The sequence below is a fragment of the Cnephaeus nilssonii genome (assembly GCF_951640355.1).
Source record: "Cnephaeus nilssonii genome assembly, chromosome: 20".
NCBI lineage: Eukaryota > Metazoa > Chordata > Mammalia > Chiroptera > Vespertilionidae > Cnephaeus > Cnephaeus nilssonii.
Window position 1 is genome coordinate 21255764 of NC_137091.1, and position 18970 is coordinate 21274733.

The 18970-nt window shown below is 42.1% G+C and overlaps 1 protein-coding gene across 1 annotated transcript in view; it reads right to left on the minus strand.

The window, feature by feature from the left end:
• Window positions 1–18970, minus strand: part of CFDP1 (craniofacial development protein 1) — a gene marked incomplete at its 5' end in the record, with an annotated part of 107036 nt that overhangs the window by 7060 nt on the left and 81006 nt on the right. Inside the window, one exon of the mRNA XM_079799407.1 lies at window positions 5263–5421. Coding sequence (XP_079655533.1) covers window positions 5263–5421 — 159 coding nt within the window. The remainder of the gene's footprint in view (window positions 1–5262; window positions 5422–18970) is intronic.

Below are 18970 nucleotides of genomic sequence, written 5' to 3' on the forward strand. Positions count from 1 at the left end.
TGTTACAGGCTAGTTGTGCTGAATTTTGAACTTGGCATAGACTTACACTGTGCGTATTCTTTTGTGACTTGCTTTTGTGACCTAACGGACACACTAGTTTTGCCTATTTTTGACCTTCAGAGAAATGAAATCATACTGCATGAACATCTTTGTGTTATGTTGTTAAAATTTATTCATGTTCCTTCCCATTGCTGAAGAGCATCCCCATGTGTGAACCTATCACACGTTGCCTGTCACACTATTGATAGACATTTGAGTTGTTTCTAGTTTGGGCATATTATGAAAAGTACTGTTATTTAAATTCTCACATTTGTCTTTTGGGGACCATATAACTGAATTTCTGTTGGGAATACAGCTAGGAGTGAAATTGCTAAGTCACAGGGAATAACTACACTGAGCTTCGGTAGATAATGCAAAATGGTACACTTGAATTTGCATTATTATATCTCCCAGATAAATTGAACATTTTTATCATGATGAGACTGCCTTCTTTATTTCTAGTAATGTATCTGCTTTAAAGTCTCCTTTGTCTACTATACATTAAGTTGTAAAGCTATCATTTTATTTTGTGCTTATTACTTGGCTTGCATGTTTGGTTTCTTTAATTCTCTTTTAGTGTCTTCTTTCACAAATCATTTCATTATTCTCCCTCCATTCCTTTGGAATTTATCCAAATATGCACATTTAATCAACACCTTTACCCTCCTCCTGGATAATAAAAGATCTTTGAAAAACTAAACTCCACTTACCATCTTCCAACTTTTATATATTAGTTGCCAGGTGTTTAATACTATGTTGCTTTAAGGAAAAAAACCTGCCCTAGCCAGTTTGGCTCAGTGGATAGAGCATTGGCTTACAGACCGAAGGGTCCTGGGTTGGATTCCGGTTAAGGGCACATACCTCAGTTGCAGGATCGTCCCTGGCCCGGGCCCTGGTTGGGGTGTGTGCAGGAGGCAACCAATTAATATATTTCTCTCACATAGATATTTCTGTCTTTCCCTCTCACTTCCACTCTCTCTAAAAATAAATGGAAAAATATCCTTGGGTGAGGATTAAAAAGAAAGAAAGAAAAAAAAAAACTAACACTATACAAGACATTAACATTATTGTTTTATATAATAGGCACTCATTTAAATTCACCACATATATACCTCTTTGTCTGCTAGGGACAACTCTTCAGCTTTCATTATTTTGAAAATGTCCATATTTTTCCTCATTCTTGAAGGAGACAAACAGACGCACACACTCGTAAGCAGATGAGATATGAATCGCATATCTTTATCTACACACACGTAATACAGAAGTCTAGGTTGGGGGTTGTTTATTTTGCACTTTGAACAGACCATTCCAGTGTCTGTGGCTTGTACTGTTGCAGATAAGAAGCCATGTGTCAGTCTAATGCCCCTCCTTTCACAGAACTGTCTTTTTTCTGGCTGCTCTTAAGATTTTTCTGTTTGTCTTTGGTTTTCTGCAGTTTTGCTCTTTTATGTCTATTTTAATTTAAATTTCTATTTTATTTATCTTGGGATTTTTTGTGTTTTAAAAAGTCTATAAAGAGGTGTCTTTCATCTTTTCCTACTTTGTCCTCCGAGGTGCTTAACTTCCCTTCCAAATTTTTTGCCTTTGTGAACTATATTCTGAATTAATTTCTTCTGACTATTTTCCAGTTCATGGATTCTTTTTTCAGCTGGTTCATATATTGTTAAATCTAATCATTTAGTTTTTAATTATGGTCATTATATTTTTCATTTCTAGAAATTATTTTTGTCTTTTTCAAATCTGTGCAGGTATTTATTTTTTAAAGTTAAAAATCTGTACCTGATATTTCCATTGCCTAAAAATTCTTTGCAGATCTGATCCTGTGCCTGCTGTTTCTCAAGGTGCATTGTTCCCTTATGTGAATATTTTAAGATAGCAAAATCATTATTTAAAAAATTGGAAATAATAACAAATCTAGCTTCAAATTCTATCAAATTTTTACTAGGGCAAAAACATGATAGCACTTACTAAACTGGAATTAGCCTCAAAACATAAAAAGCACAACAATCTTTTAACCCCAATCGAATCTTATTTTAATCCGAACTGCCTAACAGGAATAATTTTATCACGGGTCATGACCTGAATTCTTATACAAGATCGACTTAAATATGGTGCTTGTAAAAAGGTCACGATCTCATAATAAATATGGGGGAGGCCAATCATTACTCATAGGTAGTTTTTTTGAGATGTTATCATATGTGCCCCTTTCCCCTTCTTTGTTCAGTAAAGATCACTTTGTTCCAGGGGTACACTTCTGGGGATTCTCCACATCTTCATGCAGAGGATCCTCTCCCTAGATGATGCCTCTGGCTTTGTTGGCATCTGTGTAGGAGAATTTGGGGGCCTGTCCTGCCTCTGCCCAAAAAGACCTTACAGGTTTGGTTCTTGTGCTTCCCTCCCTTCAACGCTGTGGCACTAGGCACACTTCTCAATAGGAATCTTCTTGCCCTTCTTGATATCATGTTTTGAAGTTGGCTCTCTAGTTGCCATGTGCTGGAAAGGCTCACCCAGCAGCTGATTGTCTTGCTCTCATCTCTAGAATTTTTAAAAATTTTTATTACATTTATTGGGGTGACATTAGTTAAGTCATCTCTAGAATTCTGATGCTGTAATCTAAGTGATTCTCAACCCTGGCTGTGCATTGGAAGCTCCTAGCAGGGGTGGGGAATGTGCGGCCCACAGGCCATATAAGTCCCAGGAAACCATTTGGTCTGGCCCTGCCAAGGCATTATGGATGAGTTAATTAAATGTTTGAACAAATATAGGAGGCTAATTTTTAAGTTGATAATTTTGAATGGCCAATGAATGATGTTATAAATACTCAAATGGCCCTTGGCAGGAAATAGGTTCCCCACCCCTGATTTAAGGGTGAATTTAAAGAGATAGACAAGTATGACTCTGATTTAGCAGCTCTGTACAAGGGTGACCCTATCCCCTGAACTTTGGACAAACACCCAGAGGATGGGGTTTGGGCCCTTTGATCTGCCTGCAGGAGCTAGGAGTGAAGGGTAAAAATAGCCAAAGGCAAAGCACAGAAGTCATCAAATCTGCCTTGGAAAAACTTGATCAGACCTGCAGAATCACCTGGCCAGGGGAAGTCTCAGAGAAGGAGGGAAAAGCAGAGTACTTATCTACACACACGTAATATAGAGACTTCTGTATTACGTGTGTGTAGATAAAAGATATCAGAGAGAGACTCATATCTCATCTGTTCACATGTGTGTGTGCGTCTGTCTCCTTCAAGAATGAGGAAACACATGGAAATTTTCAAAATAATGAAAGCTGAGAGAATTGCCCACAGCAGACAAAAGGGTATATATGTGGCGAATTTAAAAGGTGCATACCATCAATTGCCTCCTAACCCAGTTCCTCAATTTTCCATTGCCTGAAAAGTCCTCCTCATGGACCAGATGTCTTTTTCAATCTCGTGTTCTCTTCCAGCTTTAAATTTATTAACTGTCCCTTATCTTTAAAGCATCACTCCTTATTTTTATAAGACCTCTATTAGCTCAAGCAGAATGAACATTGTCCAACCTGAATCCTATATAATAAAAGCTTAATATGCAAATCGACTGAAGGGCGGAATGACCAGTTGGCGGGGGGTGGGGCCAGCCAGCAGGCAGTGCCAGGCCAGCCAAGGCGGGTGCCAGTGGGCAGAGGGAGGGGACGGCAATCGGGGACAACACTGTCCTGATAGCCCCTCCAGTCACTGCAGAGGGAGGCCACCAGTGGTGGCAGTAGCCACCGGGCAATGGGGGGTGGGGCCGGCCACTTCGCCTCCCGCGAGTGGGCCTAAGCCATTAGTTGGACATCCCCCGAGGGCTCTTGGAATGCAAGAGGGTGCAGGAGGGACCCCCTCCAGTGCATGAATTTTCATGCACCAGGCCTCTAGTAATCAATATTGAGAGAAACATACTGGCAGTTCCTCTGCTGCCTTAGATCACTAGGCAAATGTAAGCGACTACAGCTGAGTCAAGGAGTGGGGAAGTTTGGGGCAAATGTCAGAAGCCTTCTCTAGATAACACTGACTCCTGTCTGCGCTTTACCTGGGCCTTCCCAGGTGGCTTTGGCACTTCCGCCTCTGTTCTGTGACATTCCATCTTTGACAGACTAACTTAGAAGTCTGGTAGTTAAACAAGCTCATAAAGTCAGTAAAAAAATTTTTTTTCTACTGATACTGATCAGCATCCAAGTTCACTCAAATAATCTTAGAGCCTAATTTAAAATACATAACCCTCCAAATAAATCCCTCATCTGTCTTTATTATAGTTTAGCTTGTAAATAATGTAAGTGCCTACCACTTAATGCGTGACTTTATGTGACAGGCATTCTGCAAAGGGCTTTATGTATATTACTTGTATGTATTATACATATATTACATGTAGTATTTCATGAGATCCTCACAACCACTAGGGGTGGTATCATTATTCCAATTTTATTGGGGAAGGAGCTGAGCCTCAGAGATGTCCAGTGTACCTCAGAGATAGCCCTTACTGGTGAGGGTTGGGGTGATGAGCATCCAGGACTGTCTGATGAGCCACACAGCACTTCCTGTCACTATTAGGGGTGGGCAGTGTTGACCTTGAGCCATGGACCCACTTCTGTTTAGCTTTGTTCCTTACCCTTCTGTGGTTCCTAAGTACTCACTGAACACTTTCTTTCTTGATATTCTTAAATAGATAGTTTATGGACATCCTCTTTGTATTGCAAAATGAAGAGGAAGGGGTTGCAAGTGATGGCCAGGGCTGGCATGTCATACAGGCTGAAGCCAAGGGTGAAGCCCCACTCTGGATCATAATGACATGGATAAAAACAAATCCCACGGTAATGAGACATCTAGGCATTCTGTTGGCTGCTTTTGAAGCACTGAGTTAGTTTGGCTTCTCAGAAGGCCAAATAACTCAGGTCAGGCCAAGACTGATACAGTGAGCCACATCTGACCATGTGAATTAACGAGGTGACTTAGAGTTCACGGGAGCTGTTAATTCAGCAAGTTCAGATCAGCAGTCGAGACTGTCCCTGAGAGAAGTGCTGCTCACATGGCCCTCCCTTCCTGTCACCTCCAGTAGTATTCTCACTGCCAGGACCTGCCCCACTTAGAACAGAACTTCACTGACAAACCAAAGTACTCACATTTTTCATTTAAATTGGGTGGCCTGTCTACAATAAACTATTTCAGAGTTCTTAGGGTTTTTCAGAGGAATAGCAGCTATTCGTTCTTACCCTTCCTTTCCTCGATTGTGGATGGCTAGTTCTTCACCAATGCCCTCTTCCTCCTTGAAGCTCTCCCAGTCCAATTTGGACTTCTCTAGGGTGCTCATCTTCTGCTTCTTGGCTCCAATTTTTCCCAAAAGGCTGCTCATTCCACTTGATCTTTTTAATCTAGGGAAAGTGAAAACATGAAACATGTGAAAACTATAATCTCTTGATAAATGGTTTTTCTGATTGGCATGGGGCTTCCTGGATTCAAGTATTTATCTTAATGGGACATGTTTGGATCTAGGGTACTTTCTGTCTAGAATGGAGAACACGTCAAATAGAGCAGAAGTCTAATGCACTTTTCCTCTGACCGTTCAAGGACCTGGAGACAGAAAATCCTGAAGACCTCTGCATGCTCTGACAGGTCTCTGCTTACAAGGATGGAGAAGCAGAGCATGATTCAGACATGGCTTTAGGATCACATGCCTAGGTTCATATTCCAGCTCTAACTGACTTGAGGCTAGTTATCTAACCACATCTGCCTCGATTTCCTAATCTACAAAGTGAATAGTTACTCATGGGCTATAGAGTATCTTACTCGTAAAGTGCTTAAAACAGCACCTGGCACAGAATAAAGGTGCAATACATGTTAGCCATACTGAATCACTGTCATCATTTGTGCACTAAAGCCCCAGGGAATTCTTTTAAGAGAAAGAGAACCAGATCCCAACAGTGATGATCAAGAAGTCACATATCTTATAAGCATTCTGAGATCAGTTTCCTTTCAACTCCTGTGAGTCAGGGTCCTGGTTTTTCCCAGGAGGTGGAGAACATTCCTTACCCTGAAAGCAGGGAATGTACAGCCTGTGTTCTATTTGCTGGTGCTGCTATCATGGACTGTGGGAGAAACCCCATATGTCCAAGTTCAAGTCTTGGCAGGTCAAATGTTTCCAGTCAATGTTATGTGATAAAATAAGAGAAACAGAAAGCAGCTAGTTAGCAAGAGGTGGTATTAGGGGAAGGATACGGCTTTTGGCCTCTTCATGAAACCAGTTATATATCAGCATGCAGGAAACTGGAAGTTATTTTCTGCTTCCCTGGAATATGCAAGAGAGTTAAAGCATTTAAAAACCTCTATGAGCTAACAACATCATAAGACCTACTGATAACATCAATACTTTTCACTTGCCCAGAATGCTGATTCTCCAAGTGCCTTCATAAACATTTCTTATCTTATTCCCCCTATGGCCTGTGAAAGAGGAGCACTGTGTCTCAGAGTTGGAGGAGGAGGCTTCGAGATGACCTTGTGTCACACTAACCATTCTGAAACCCCCATCTCCCTGCAACACAGAGCTGGTGAAGGATGCGTCCCTGCCTCTGCCCTGGAGTGAACTGACAGGCCAGTGTCCACACTGCACACAAGATTCTTGGGGCTGAAAAATTTCCCTCCACACTCTCACTGTATTCATGTTGACTGAGAGGATATTAGCTTCCCTGTTGTGGTCCTATCTCATTACATGCTGTTAGCTTAAGATCAACTCAGAATAGGCTGGGCAGGCATCCTCATCTCAAGGCTTAATGAGAATACTTTTCTTGAGCTGGACAAATAAAGTTTGAAGAGGTTAAATGATACAACAAAGGTCAAACCAATAGAAAATGAAGACCCAGGATGAAGCAGTGCACTGTGCTATTTCGCCTCTAAGGTGAGAGTTTACTTGAAATATTTTGACAGCTATTTTACTTCTCAATTTGCATGAGGATTTTCCAAAGGGCTCTTTATGAGCTTTCAATCATATCTTCTAAAAATTTTTTCCCTACAACAATCTCTTCATCAACACACACACACAATTTTACCAGGAGCAGAGCATGATTAGAAACTAAATATGTCAAATCTTTTTACTTCTCACCTGCCTCACTGTCAGTAACTTGGTTCGCATTGTTATATCCTTTCACCTGGATAATTCAGCAGCCTCTTCACCCGTCTCCCCAACTGCTCTATCCTGGCATCTATTCTACATGCTGACATTAGAATGCATTTTCTAAAACACAAAGCTTACCATGTCTTTCTGCTTAAGTGTCTCTTCCTGGGCCCCTATTGCTCTTATAATAAGTCTAAATGCCTTAACTTACAAAGTTCCTCCTGATCTTCTCTCACCACACCTAACCTTGAAACCTATGCTCCCACTATACAATCCTGAACCTCTACCTCACCTCTACCTGCCTCCCATTCATCTGGCCCTGTCTCAGCTTAGAAACCACTCCCTCCAGCAAGCCTTCCAAGACCCTTCCCCTCAATCTCTAGATTAGCTATCTCCTGGTGGTGTTTCTATTGCACCCCAGTCCTTTTCCTATTATAGCATGAATCCTTTCCATAGCAGATGCTTGAGGACTCTAATTTTAGCTGTCCCCCACACTGGTCAATTCTGAGTAAGCTCAGAGTCACTGCTGACAACACCAAAGCACACACCTAGAGGCTTTCCATTTCTGACTGAGGGGCCTCCTTTGACCCTGCCTACATGTCACAAGCAATGCCTGGACATGTGGTGGAGTTCATGCCATTGAGACCACCCTCAAGGGGACAAGAGCTGGTAGCCAAATGGCCCAGTCTCCTGTCCTCACACAGGCAATTCTAGGAGGTACTCTGAATGCTTCTCAGAAGTTCTGGTGGCATTGAGCCCTCGTGGCCTTGGAAATACACAATTGTATTGGCTTCTCCTCATTCCCTAACTCACTGTCACACCCCTACCCCCCACTCCTGCTTGCTGGGATGACTTCCCAAATAACCTACCTGCACTTAAAGCCTTACCTAAAATTCTGCTTCAACAGAAATCTAAGACGTTTAAGAGAAACAGGATTTTCCTTATGTGGATACTCCAAATCTCCCCAGAGAACAGGATGTGGTCCTGAAAATAGCAGGCACTTGATAAACCCAACAATGTTACCACCAATCAGTGGGAGAGAAGCAGCTCTTTGTAGAATAAAAAGTGTTCAAAACACTTTTAAGTTGGGAGATTCCAAGGGGAGCAATTTCCACTTGTATTCACCAATCAGCTCTCAACAACCAGGTTCCCCCACTGTATCAGTGCAGTACCACAGGCTTTGGACACCATCTGTGCCCCTCAGCCTGCAGTTCTGATATTCCCAGATTAGACCACCTCTCCCACAAATCACTTGGAGAAGTCTATGAGAGAATGATTTTTTGCTGCATAGCAGTGAAGAGACTTCCAGCAAAGCAAAAACCCATAACCAGCCCCCCTTTGCCTTGTTCACCCTGAACATCAGCAAAATGTCACCTGTGCCATTATGCTTTAGGGGAAAGCTTCGAGTCTGTCTTCATTGGATCATTAACATGGTTTATAATTTCCTAATTTGATAGTCTTGAAAGAAAAATTACCTGTCTTTTATTTGAAGCTAAATCAAAGTGAATGACACATTTATAGTAGCAGCCAGAACACACAGAAGCTCATCGTAACAGAGAGACCGGCACTTTCTTCCTGGAACCTGGCATGTGGGGTCCCTGCAGGCCTTCCAGGTCCCACTCACTCTCCCACCTTGACAGGGAGCTTTAGTGGCATAACCTGGCGACATGCCATCACAGGTCTCAAAAAGCAAGTTTACCAGGACCTTGGCCCTATCTCTGCATTAAGGTTCACCTATCAGACTTTCAGGAAAGCTAAAGCATGCAAGAAGGGATCAGCTCTGGGCAGGAGTTGCTGGCTCTCTGTGCTGTGAAAGGACACTGCAGAGGGCACCGTGGCAGTACATCTCCATCTCTGTGATGAGTTGAAAGGCAGTAAATCAGCACTGGTTTCCCATAGGCATTTGCCAGCTGAGTAGACTGCAAAGCTGTGGAGAGGAAGGTCAGAATTCCCTTGGAGACCTATTTGCTGTCAGCATGAACCGATGCAGTTCCAGCACCACTGATTTCTCTCTGTTCTGAAGCCTAAGCCATAAGGGCAAGGTACTACTGAAAATTGGCTTTCACAGACCACCTCCACCGCCAGCCATGGATTTTTTGGTTTTGTTCTAAAGTGTGGTGAGCTGTGTCACAGAGAAGACCGTAGTACTTCATTCAAGAGAATCCTCACCCACCTGTTGCAAGTCAAAGTCCAAAGAAATGCACTGTGCACTGGCTCACTCACAGATGACATCCAGAATGTTATACTCAGACATGTCCAGAGTATTGTTGCCAAGATTTTTTCAATGTAACAACGATATTTCAACCACCTCCTCCTGAACGTCACACTACTCCATTGATCTTACTACCACAGTTTGATGTAAACACTAATTCTGTCTGAGGAGCAGGGCTTTTAAGCTAACCAGCCAGCTTCCCACCATAGAGGGAGCATGGCTGAGTGCAGTAGGCATTCTGGTGAAAGACTCTTTAAAAAAAAATATATATATATATTATTGATTTCAGAGAGGAAGGAGAGGGAGAGAGAAACAGAAACATCAATGATGAGAGAGAATCATTGATTGGCCGCCTCCTGCACGCCCCTCTTTGGGGATTGGGCACACTACCTGGGCATGTGCCCTTGACTGGAATCAAACCTGGGACCCTTCAGTGCAAAGGCTGACGCTCCATCCACCGAGCCAAACCAGCTAGGGCTGGTGAAAGACTCTTACCAAGCTTTTTCTTCTTGTGTATTCTGTCCAGTTTTCTATCCATCAGCAATTATATCTTCAATTCCCTTCCCACCTCACCCAATGACCTCTCCCAACACCAGATACCAGCCAAGACCTCACAGAAAAAAATTCAGAAACTCAGAAAAGGAAAAGGGACAAAAAAGATAGTTGTCGTTTTCCTCTCCGAATCCAAAGTTTACAGCGATAATTTGCTAGAATTTACTATTTCTCTTTAGCTCCAGAAATGTAAGCATGAGAAAACTGATTGCAACTAAATGAACTCCATCCTGCTGAGTCTGTCATAAAGATATTATAGCAAGTGTTTGCTTGGCTCCAGCCCCATGAGCATGGACTCAGGTTCACCCAAACTGTAGCAAAAGCACTGTTCTATCTGGCCACCCTCAGTGAGGCCCTGGATCCTACTGTTATTTATAAGAGGTACGGGAGCTTGGCTAGTGTGTCTCAGTGGTTGAGCTTCGACTTACCATCCAGGAGCTCACAGTTCAATTCCCGGTCAGAACACATACCCGGGTTGTGGGCTCGATCCCCAGTAGGGAGCGTGCAGGAGGCGGTCGATCAATGAGTCTCTCTCATCATAGATGTTTCTATCTCTCTCTCCTTCTCCCTTCCTCTCTGAAATCTGGAAAAGTAACTTCTTAAGTGGAACTAGAAAGGATGACAGAACACAACTGGTTGTGAAGGCAAAGTGGGAACATCTTTCCCCATTATCTTTAAAATCAGCTCAAGCACCCAGCCATCCCACAGAATAGACTTTTAGGTTTGGGGGTACATTTAGAGTCATTCATCATTGTATTAATCCAACAGAGATTACTGAGAAATTACTGTATACCAGACATTATACTTGGAACTGTGGACACAATACAAGGCATAATCTTTGGCTTCAAGGAGAAAATTTAACAGATGAGATAATCATACAGGCACAAACTGTAACCACATACTAGGAGGGCACAGAGGGAGCAGCTATGAGGCTGTTTAATTCAATCCCCTTTTTTTTAGAGAATCCAAGAAGGATTCCAAGAAGATTAAGAAACCTGCCCAGTTCACAGAGGGAGAGTTGGGACTAGTACCCAGTGCTTTTGACATTCAGCCTGTCTTCTCCATCTTGCTGATGCTGGAGATGGGGATAACTTTTAGGGATGCCTTCCACACTCTAATTTCTATCATTGCTAATTTTGGGGGGATGCATTCTTATTTCCCCTGTTGTCCTGGATCTCAATATAGGATACAGGCCCATGTCTTACACATTTTTGATTCGGTCACAGTGTAGCACAAAACCTTGCCATGGTACATGATTGCTATATGTTTAATGAACTAAATCCCCAAGACTTGACAACAGACCCAATTTTTTCTCATAACAAAAAGATTCAATATTATACTTTAACTGACAAGCCAGAAAAGATAGCTCCAAAACTGAACCAGCAAGGATGGGGTCAACACATGTGCTTGGAAGCACTACTGATCTTTATTTAACTTCAAACATACAGAGCCTGGCTCAAGTCTATGCTTTCCATCTCATAACTTGCATAACCATTGAAATGCAAATTATTTGGAACAAAGATTCTTTGGCAGAGATATGCAGTTTTCTTAGTATTTGTCATCTGTTTACAATGCAGGAGCAGACTTTTTTGTAGCTCATACATGGACTATTTTCCAGAACCATACAAGGATCTGGAAATGGCATGGTACTTTCTGAATAATGGGAAGAAAGTTTATGATGATAATTCTTTAGTGAGAACTATCTGCTTGGAACCAGTGTTCTCTTTTAGATTTTCTTTGGATTTAGCTGAAATCCATAAGAATGAAAAGTGAAGTCCCAATCCCTAGGCCAGTGGTTCTCAACCTGTCTAATGCCGCGACCCTTTAACAATACAGTTCCTCATGCTGTGGTGACCCCCAACCATAAAATTATTTTCGTTGCTACTTCATAACTGTAATTTTGCTACTGTTATGAATTGTAATGTAAATATCTGTGTTTTCTGATTGTCTTAGGTGACCCTGCTAGCAGTTAGTAACCGCTGTGGTAGAGCCTAAGACCAATCGGAAAACACAGATATTTACATTACGATTCATAACAGTAGCAAAATTACAGTTATGAAGTAGCAACAAAAATAATTTTATGGTTGGGGGTCACCACAACATGAGGAACTGTATTAAAGGGTCACAGCATTAGAAAGGTTGAGAACCACTGCCCTAGGCCAATTTACTCCACACTTGTGTAAATCTCTAAGTAATCTCCCCAAAGGCCAGACCACTCAATGAACAGACTGGACGCCAGCAGTACCTTAGGGAGAGAGTTTAAATCCCATTTACCACCCAGCCGGTGTTGCTCAGTGGTTGAGTGTCAACCTATGAACCTGAAGGTCACACAGTTCGATTCCCAGTCAGGGCACATGCCCAGGTTTCGGGCTTGATCCCCAGTAGGGGCATGCAGGAGGCAGCCAGTCAATGATTCTCTCTTGATGTTTCTATCTCTCTCCCTCTCCCTTCTTCTCGGAAATCAATAAAAATATTTAAAATAAATCCCATTCACCTCCCAACCTTATACTGACAGTATTCTGTGGGACATCGGGTTCAGGAAACTGGAAAACCAGAAGTATCACAATAAGTTCCACATGATCTTTAACATTCTGTGGCTTGCAAAATTGTCAGTACTCTTAAATCTATTATTGACATTGATAAAGTGCCAGCAACAACAACAACAAAAAGTGGCACCTATCAGCAAAAGGTAAAAATAAAAGCTGGCAAATAGCAGCAGCTTCACAGTTTTTCTACAAACAGAAATTTTTTTGCTACTAAGTGTTATTGCTCTTATGCCAATCCAAGAAGGAATTGCACTTAGTTTGTCTGATTTGATTTCAGCTGCTCTCCATCTTTATAACATATCTCTGAAACATACCTACTTAATTCCATGTTTGAAGTTTCATTAGTCTCCTTTCATCTTTTAATCCAGCATGGTCTCCGTCTGTAATTACTGTGTAATATGTAGGACCATACTTTCAAGAGTTCTGAATGCTCATTTCTGGTGCCTCACCCTATAATACCCTGACCAAGTCTAAGGATCCTATTTGAAGGACAAATATTCAGAAAATCACAAAGGGATGATAAAATTTTGGCTATAAGAAAGTCTCTAAACAGTGAAAGAGCTGTAACTAGAAAAAAGGCCAGGATTTATGGGGCATCAGCAGAGTCCTACTAGATCGGACAGGCCAATGGTGAGAACAGAGGTCTCCAGCCAACCCAGAAGCATTTACCTAAATGTCTGAACACTGTTCTCAGGGAGCTAGGGGACTGTATGTATAAGGGTTAAGTGACACAGAAGTCAGTGGCAAAGAAAATCTCTTCTGGCTGGCCCACTAGACCTCTAGAAAATGATGCTTTTGAGTTTCCTTTCTCTTTTGTCCCACTCCCATGTGGTTTCATCTCATTCCCTGGGAAAGAGATAATGCCATATCCCTTCCTGCCTCTGCTCCAGTAATTTCCTTCCTGTGCCATTCCCATGGTGGCGGGTCATGGCAAAGCAGAGAAGGGCCTCCATTTTATCACAACTGGGGAGTGAAGAAGCCTGGGGGCTCTCCAAGGAGGAAATGTGTAGTTTTTGGGGAATGAGGATAATGCCTGGAGAGGGAGGATGCTTTCCCCCTCAGGTGCAAACTGTTGTTGCTGTAATTTGTATGATCAGGCACAGTCGGGAGAATAACTTACTGACCAACACAAATAGGCCATTGATATTTCTGAGACAGAATTTTAAAGGAATTTTTAAATAAAGCTTCTAACAAAGTGCATAATGACATTTTTCTTTATGCAGAACCCTGGGAGCTCAACTGAGGACAGCATAGCTTGTTTTCCAGTTACTGGTTCCATATGGGCTCTTAAACAATCACAGCCACAGAGGCAAAGAAAAGATGAGGCTGAATCAGGATCTGGTAGCTAACCAGTCAATGACCTCTCTAAGGTGAGCTTTGTTGGCTTTCTCCTGTGACAGTGCTAAGCCAGGGGGGGTCTGCAGCCAGCCTACCTGCCGGGGCTAAGAACAGGAGCCACACTCACCCTGATCACTCCCATCAGGAAAGTGCAGTTGGGTAAACAGGACATCTTTCAAACTAGTTAACTTGAGAAGCAAAGCACGGGGCATGTAAGATAAATGTGCCTCAATTATGGGTTGTTTGGCTAATTGCTGATTAGGGAGTTGGCATGCTTTCTCAAACCTCAGCATTCTGCTTTTTCTTTGACGTTCAGCTTTCTTTTTCTTCCAGGCAGATCTCATCTCCTCATGAAAATATCTGAGGATGTCAACATAAAATACATTTTAAATTCCTGGGTACCACCCAGGTTGACATCAGGTTAAAGTTTCAGGATGTAGGAGTGTTTTCAGGCAGACCAGAACTATTCCTTTAGTCTGACATCACACAGACCTCACTGAGAACAAGTCATGCCCGTACTCCTTTTTAGAAACGGGTAAGCACGTTAACCACTTGGCTTTCTATGAAACTCACAAGTTGGCTAGCATACATTTTGCAAAATTACCCCCCCGTAAAAAAAAAAAAAAACACCCAAAACTTCTCACAGCTACTAAATAAGCATGCTAAATTCCAAATGAGAAGGATACAGACGTTGGACACAGCTGTGATTCCTGACACCTCAAAGTTCTGTCTGGAGAGGAGTGTGTTTTATGGTCCTTTCACTAACGAGGCTAAAGTGGTAACAAAGGTCCTTTGCAGCACTTGGCACTCCTGCTGGGGCCTGACTCCAAATCCCTCTCATGATGGCATCTGTCACGGTGCTTGCTCACTTAGTTGCCAGGGTATCTTCTTCTGCCTCTTAGAAGCCATAATCCTGCTAACTTAATGGGCAACTCGAGGCTCAGACCTCAACCAGCCCACCTCCCCAGGGCAGCTCCCCCTGCTCCTCAAAAAGCTAGGGCACACTATCACCAGCATCAGCAGTTTCCCCTTGACACAGTACCCTTACAATCCAGAATTTGAAGAGCAATTATCTGCACAAGAGTGATCAAAAGAAGGGGGCTTTCTCAGCCTGAGCCCACGATGTCACTTTGCTAAGGCAATGAAATTTAAAACAAAGAGAAATATCTGTTCCCACAGAGTTTGTTAGAGAAAGCAGGACACTTTCTTTTTACTTCACGCAGGAAATGGTTCTCATAGAGGCTAACCACAGCTGGGCAATCTGTATAACCACAAAATAGTTTCTCTTTAATAGATGGAAGATGTTTACTCATTGCATCACTCATTGCATTGACCACCAAAAAAGAATTCCCATCCTCCCTCTCTAAGGCAAGAGGAAACGGTAAGTAGAGTCTCTTTCCTTAATCTGCCAACCCTGGTTGCTAAAGCAGCCTTTTCATTTAGACATGTAGATTATTCTTCAAGGTTCCTGTCACCCAATCCCACTGCTGAGTGATGGACAAATCTCGAACGAATCTCGTTTCTTTGCACTCTGGGATCCCCTCAGAGCATTTGCTTTTATCACAATGATCCACAATGTGAATGCATGACTGCATCATGGCCAAAATGTTAGAAAAGGTGCTTTAGCAATCACTGGCTTGAGATAAGTTCTGCTAAAATGAGGCTGGCCAACCCTGCCATGTACAGATGATTTGAGGGAATGAAAACAAAACAAAATTAATGTGATCAACTAAAGATGTGAAGGGTGGACTACTGAATTCTTTGATTCATCCTCACATACTATCAACCATTTGCTTTGGGAAATTAGGCATCACTTTCTCCCTGCTGTGAGAGCAAGGCTCCTAGCCCCGAAGCCAGCACAGCAGCCTATGAGAGTCTATGACCCTCTCCTGGGCCAGGGACTTCATGACACCTTTCCCTTCACTGTGAGGCTCAGCTGGTAATTAGCAGGCTGTGTGAGCATGTTCATCATGCTCACTGCCCAGATGAAGGAAGGAGGCTAGGAGCTAGGGGACACTGACAGTCTCATTTGAGTGACACAATTAAAACTAAAAGGGCACACATATAAAAAAAACAAACACCCTCCCCCCACCCCCGAACTACTTAGTCGTACAAAGGAAGAGTTTTCCTCTAAGAGTGAAGATAATAGAGACAATAACACAACTACATATAAGCTACTGAAGTTATTTGTATTCTGAAAGAATGCTGGAAAATCTGATGACCAACCATTTCTTGTTCCCAGCTAATGCCTTTTAAAAGGGATTTACTGAGATATAATTAACATACTAAAGAATCCACCCATTTAAAGTATGCAAGTCAATGGTTTGTAGTACATTCAGTTGTGCAGCGATTACCACAATCTAATATTAGAGCATTTTGTCATACCCCTCAAAAAAACCCTCACACTAATTAGCAGTCATCCCGTTACCCAACCACTAATCTACTTTCTGTCTCTATAGATTTGCCTATTCTCTCAGCTAATACTTATAAATCATTCAGAAGCAACATATCTCTCAGTTGATGTCTATTACAGCTTCCTACAGGAAACACATTTAAACTTTTAATTTGTCCTCTATGTTGATGGGCATATTTAATTTCATAGGGGCCAGGAAAATCCAAAATCTAGCTTTCAGACAAGAATACTGGAATATCTGAGCACTGATTGGATAAGTCCCTATCTCACAGATACTATTTTGAAGCTGTGTTTTTTAAGCAGTGGGGTAGAGTGGCTTCATACCCTGTACAGAAACTTGCCCTTGCCAATTAATTTTTTTTTTTAAAAAACCCTGAACAAGTTAATTTCTCTGAGCTTCAAATAACCAATTAGTAAAATGAGCATAATAATAACTACCTTGAAGAGTGATGATTACATGAGCTATTAGTCAACTCAGCGCTTACTTAGTAAGTGCCTTCAGCGTGCCAGACTCTTCACTGGCCACTGGAGTTAGAACAGATTTCTTATCCTCATTTAATTCATTTGTGCAAGAGACAGATATGCAAACAAGTAATTACATTACGAGAAAACAGCTGCCCAGTAAGCAGCAGTAGGAGCATAAGAGTGTGAGTTGGGGAAGTCTGCAGAGGAGGAGGGGGAGATATCTGCAATGTAAAAGACGGGACAGAATTTGCCAAGGAGACAAGCTGGAATAGAGAAATCCAGAAACAACGCCTCTAATGTATGTGGAAACATGCAGCACAACGCCTGGCACATAGATAATCAATACTTCCTGTCATCCCCACTCTTATCCTCTTTGAAAAGATGCTCTCTAGAATCCAGAAAGAAACAAAAATCTTGCTGCTGCTGAAGGAAAATTAACGGATCTGAAACTTCAGTAGGAGTTGCTTTTCCCCCCCTGCGGCTGATTATTCTTTGGCAGCAAAATATATTTTAAATTTTGACTTCTTTTTCCCTCACACACTTTTCATTTTGAAAAATTTCAAACCAAGAAAATTGGTCTCCTTTAATCTAGAACAGTCTCCCTGCCAGTACAATGACCCACAATTTGGACTCGTCTGTTAATGTCGGCTTCTTTGAAGGCATCTGGGAATCTTCCAGCATGCAATTCTTGGACTGCTTTTCTCCATCCTCACTCACTTCCTGAGTGACTTCATCCAGTCCCAAGGCTTAAATACCAGTTATATGCCTCTGACCCCCAAAGGTCTTATCCTCAGCCCAGACCTCTCTTCCTAACTCCAGCCTTACACACCCAACTGCCCACTGGACATTTCTACTCGGATGCCCAGTGGACTTCCCATCAGCAGCTTTCCACATCTTAGTAGAGGGCAACAACACCTGGCCCAGGACTTAGCTCTCAGACTTCCTCTCCTACAACTAACCCCCATTCATTCCACCTCAGATTTTCTTTTCTCCAAAATACCTGACATTTTCTAACATACCATATAATTTATATGTTTATTATCTACTCCCTGCTGGAATGGAAACTCCACACAGGCTGGAACCCATGTCAGTTTTGTTCACTGATATAACCCAAGCGCCTGGAACAATGACTGGCACATGGTAAGCATTCAAAAAAATTTGTTTTAAAAAAGTGTGAGTATTGGGAAAATATATCAACTTCATACATTGTAAACAGATTCCAATAATGATACCTACTAAAGTAACAATTCTCTGTGTTGGCTAATCTTGTAGCTGCTGCCCATCCTTAGCTGGGTTTTCTCCAGGAGAACTAAGTACTTCAGGGAAGGCACAGGAAAAGCATTTGTTCACTGGAACAGATGACAGACCTCCTGGAATGGCTGTCAGTAGCCTGGAATTTGTCTTAGGCCGGCCTTGGCACCATCCCATGAGAGCCTGAAGAGTGCTCAACAACCCTGTCATTAACTGTAATCTGAGGGACAGAGGCTAAGAAACCTTAACAGAAACACAAATGAGGGACAGAATTAAGGGCAACTCTGGACCAATCTTTTCTTTTTGGTCCTCTGCAAAAAAAAAAAAAAAAAAAAAAAGTGGTATTTGGATTCATTTTATGTGAAAATCTACTGAAAGACTTAGTTGTATGTGGCAAATGAGTTTTTCCCTTGCTACTGGCTGCCCCACAGCTTTTGTTTGTTTGTGTGTTTGTTGGGGGGGAGGGTGTAGTTTAGAGTCACATACTCTAATATGTTATGAGCCAGAAGCAATGCCTGTGACCATCCTTGAAGCTAAAACCAACACTGTATGGATGTAAGTGGAGCAATTAGCCTAACTCAATATTCAGCCAACAGAACAACTTCTTTTCAGAATCTGTCAGAAAGAATTATTCAGGTTTGTTACAGGCAGCAAACTGAGCTTGGGCAAAGATGACCACTCCCTCCAGCTATCACAACCACCAAGATAAGAGAATTATGCAGACACTAACTTTCTCTCTTGTCTAGTGGGAATCTGAGCTTCTGTACACAATGGAAGGGATAAGATGGTAACAAGCAGCTAGAAAAGGATGCAAAAAGGAATTGGTGGTTCTCACTGCTTGTAGAATCCCAGGGGTAAAAGATCCTAAAAACTTCCAGGAGGGGGCACAAATGAGATCATATACAAAGATTTAAGACTTCCAAATAGCTTCAGACTTTTAGACACCTGACTGGGGAACAATGTCCTCACAATTCTAAAGGGAAATAATTTTCCCCTAAAATGTTACCACCCACAAAACCACTAAAAAATGTGAAGT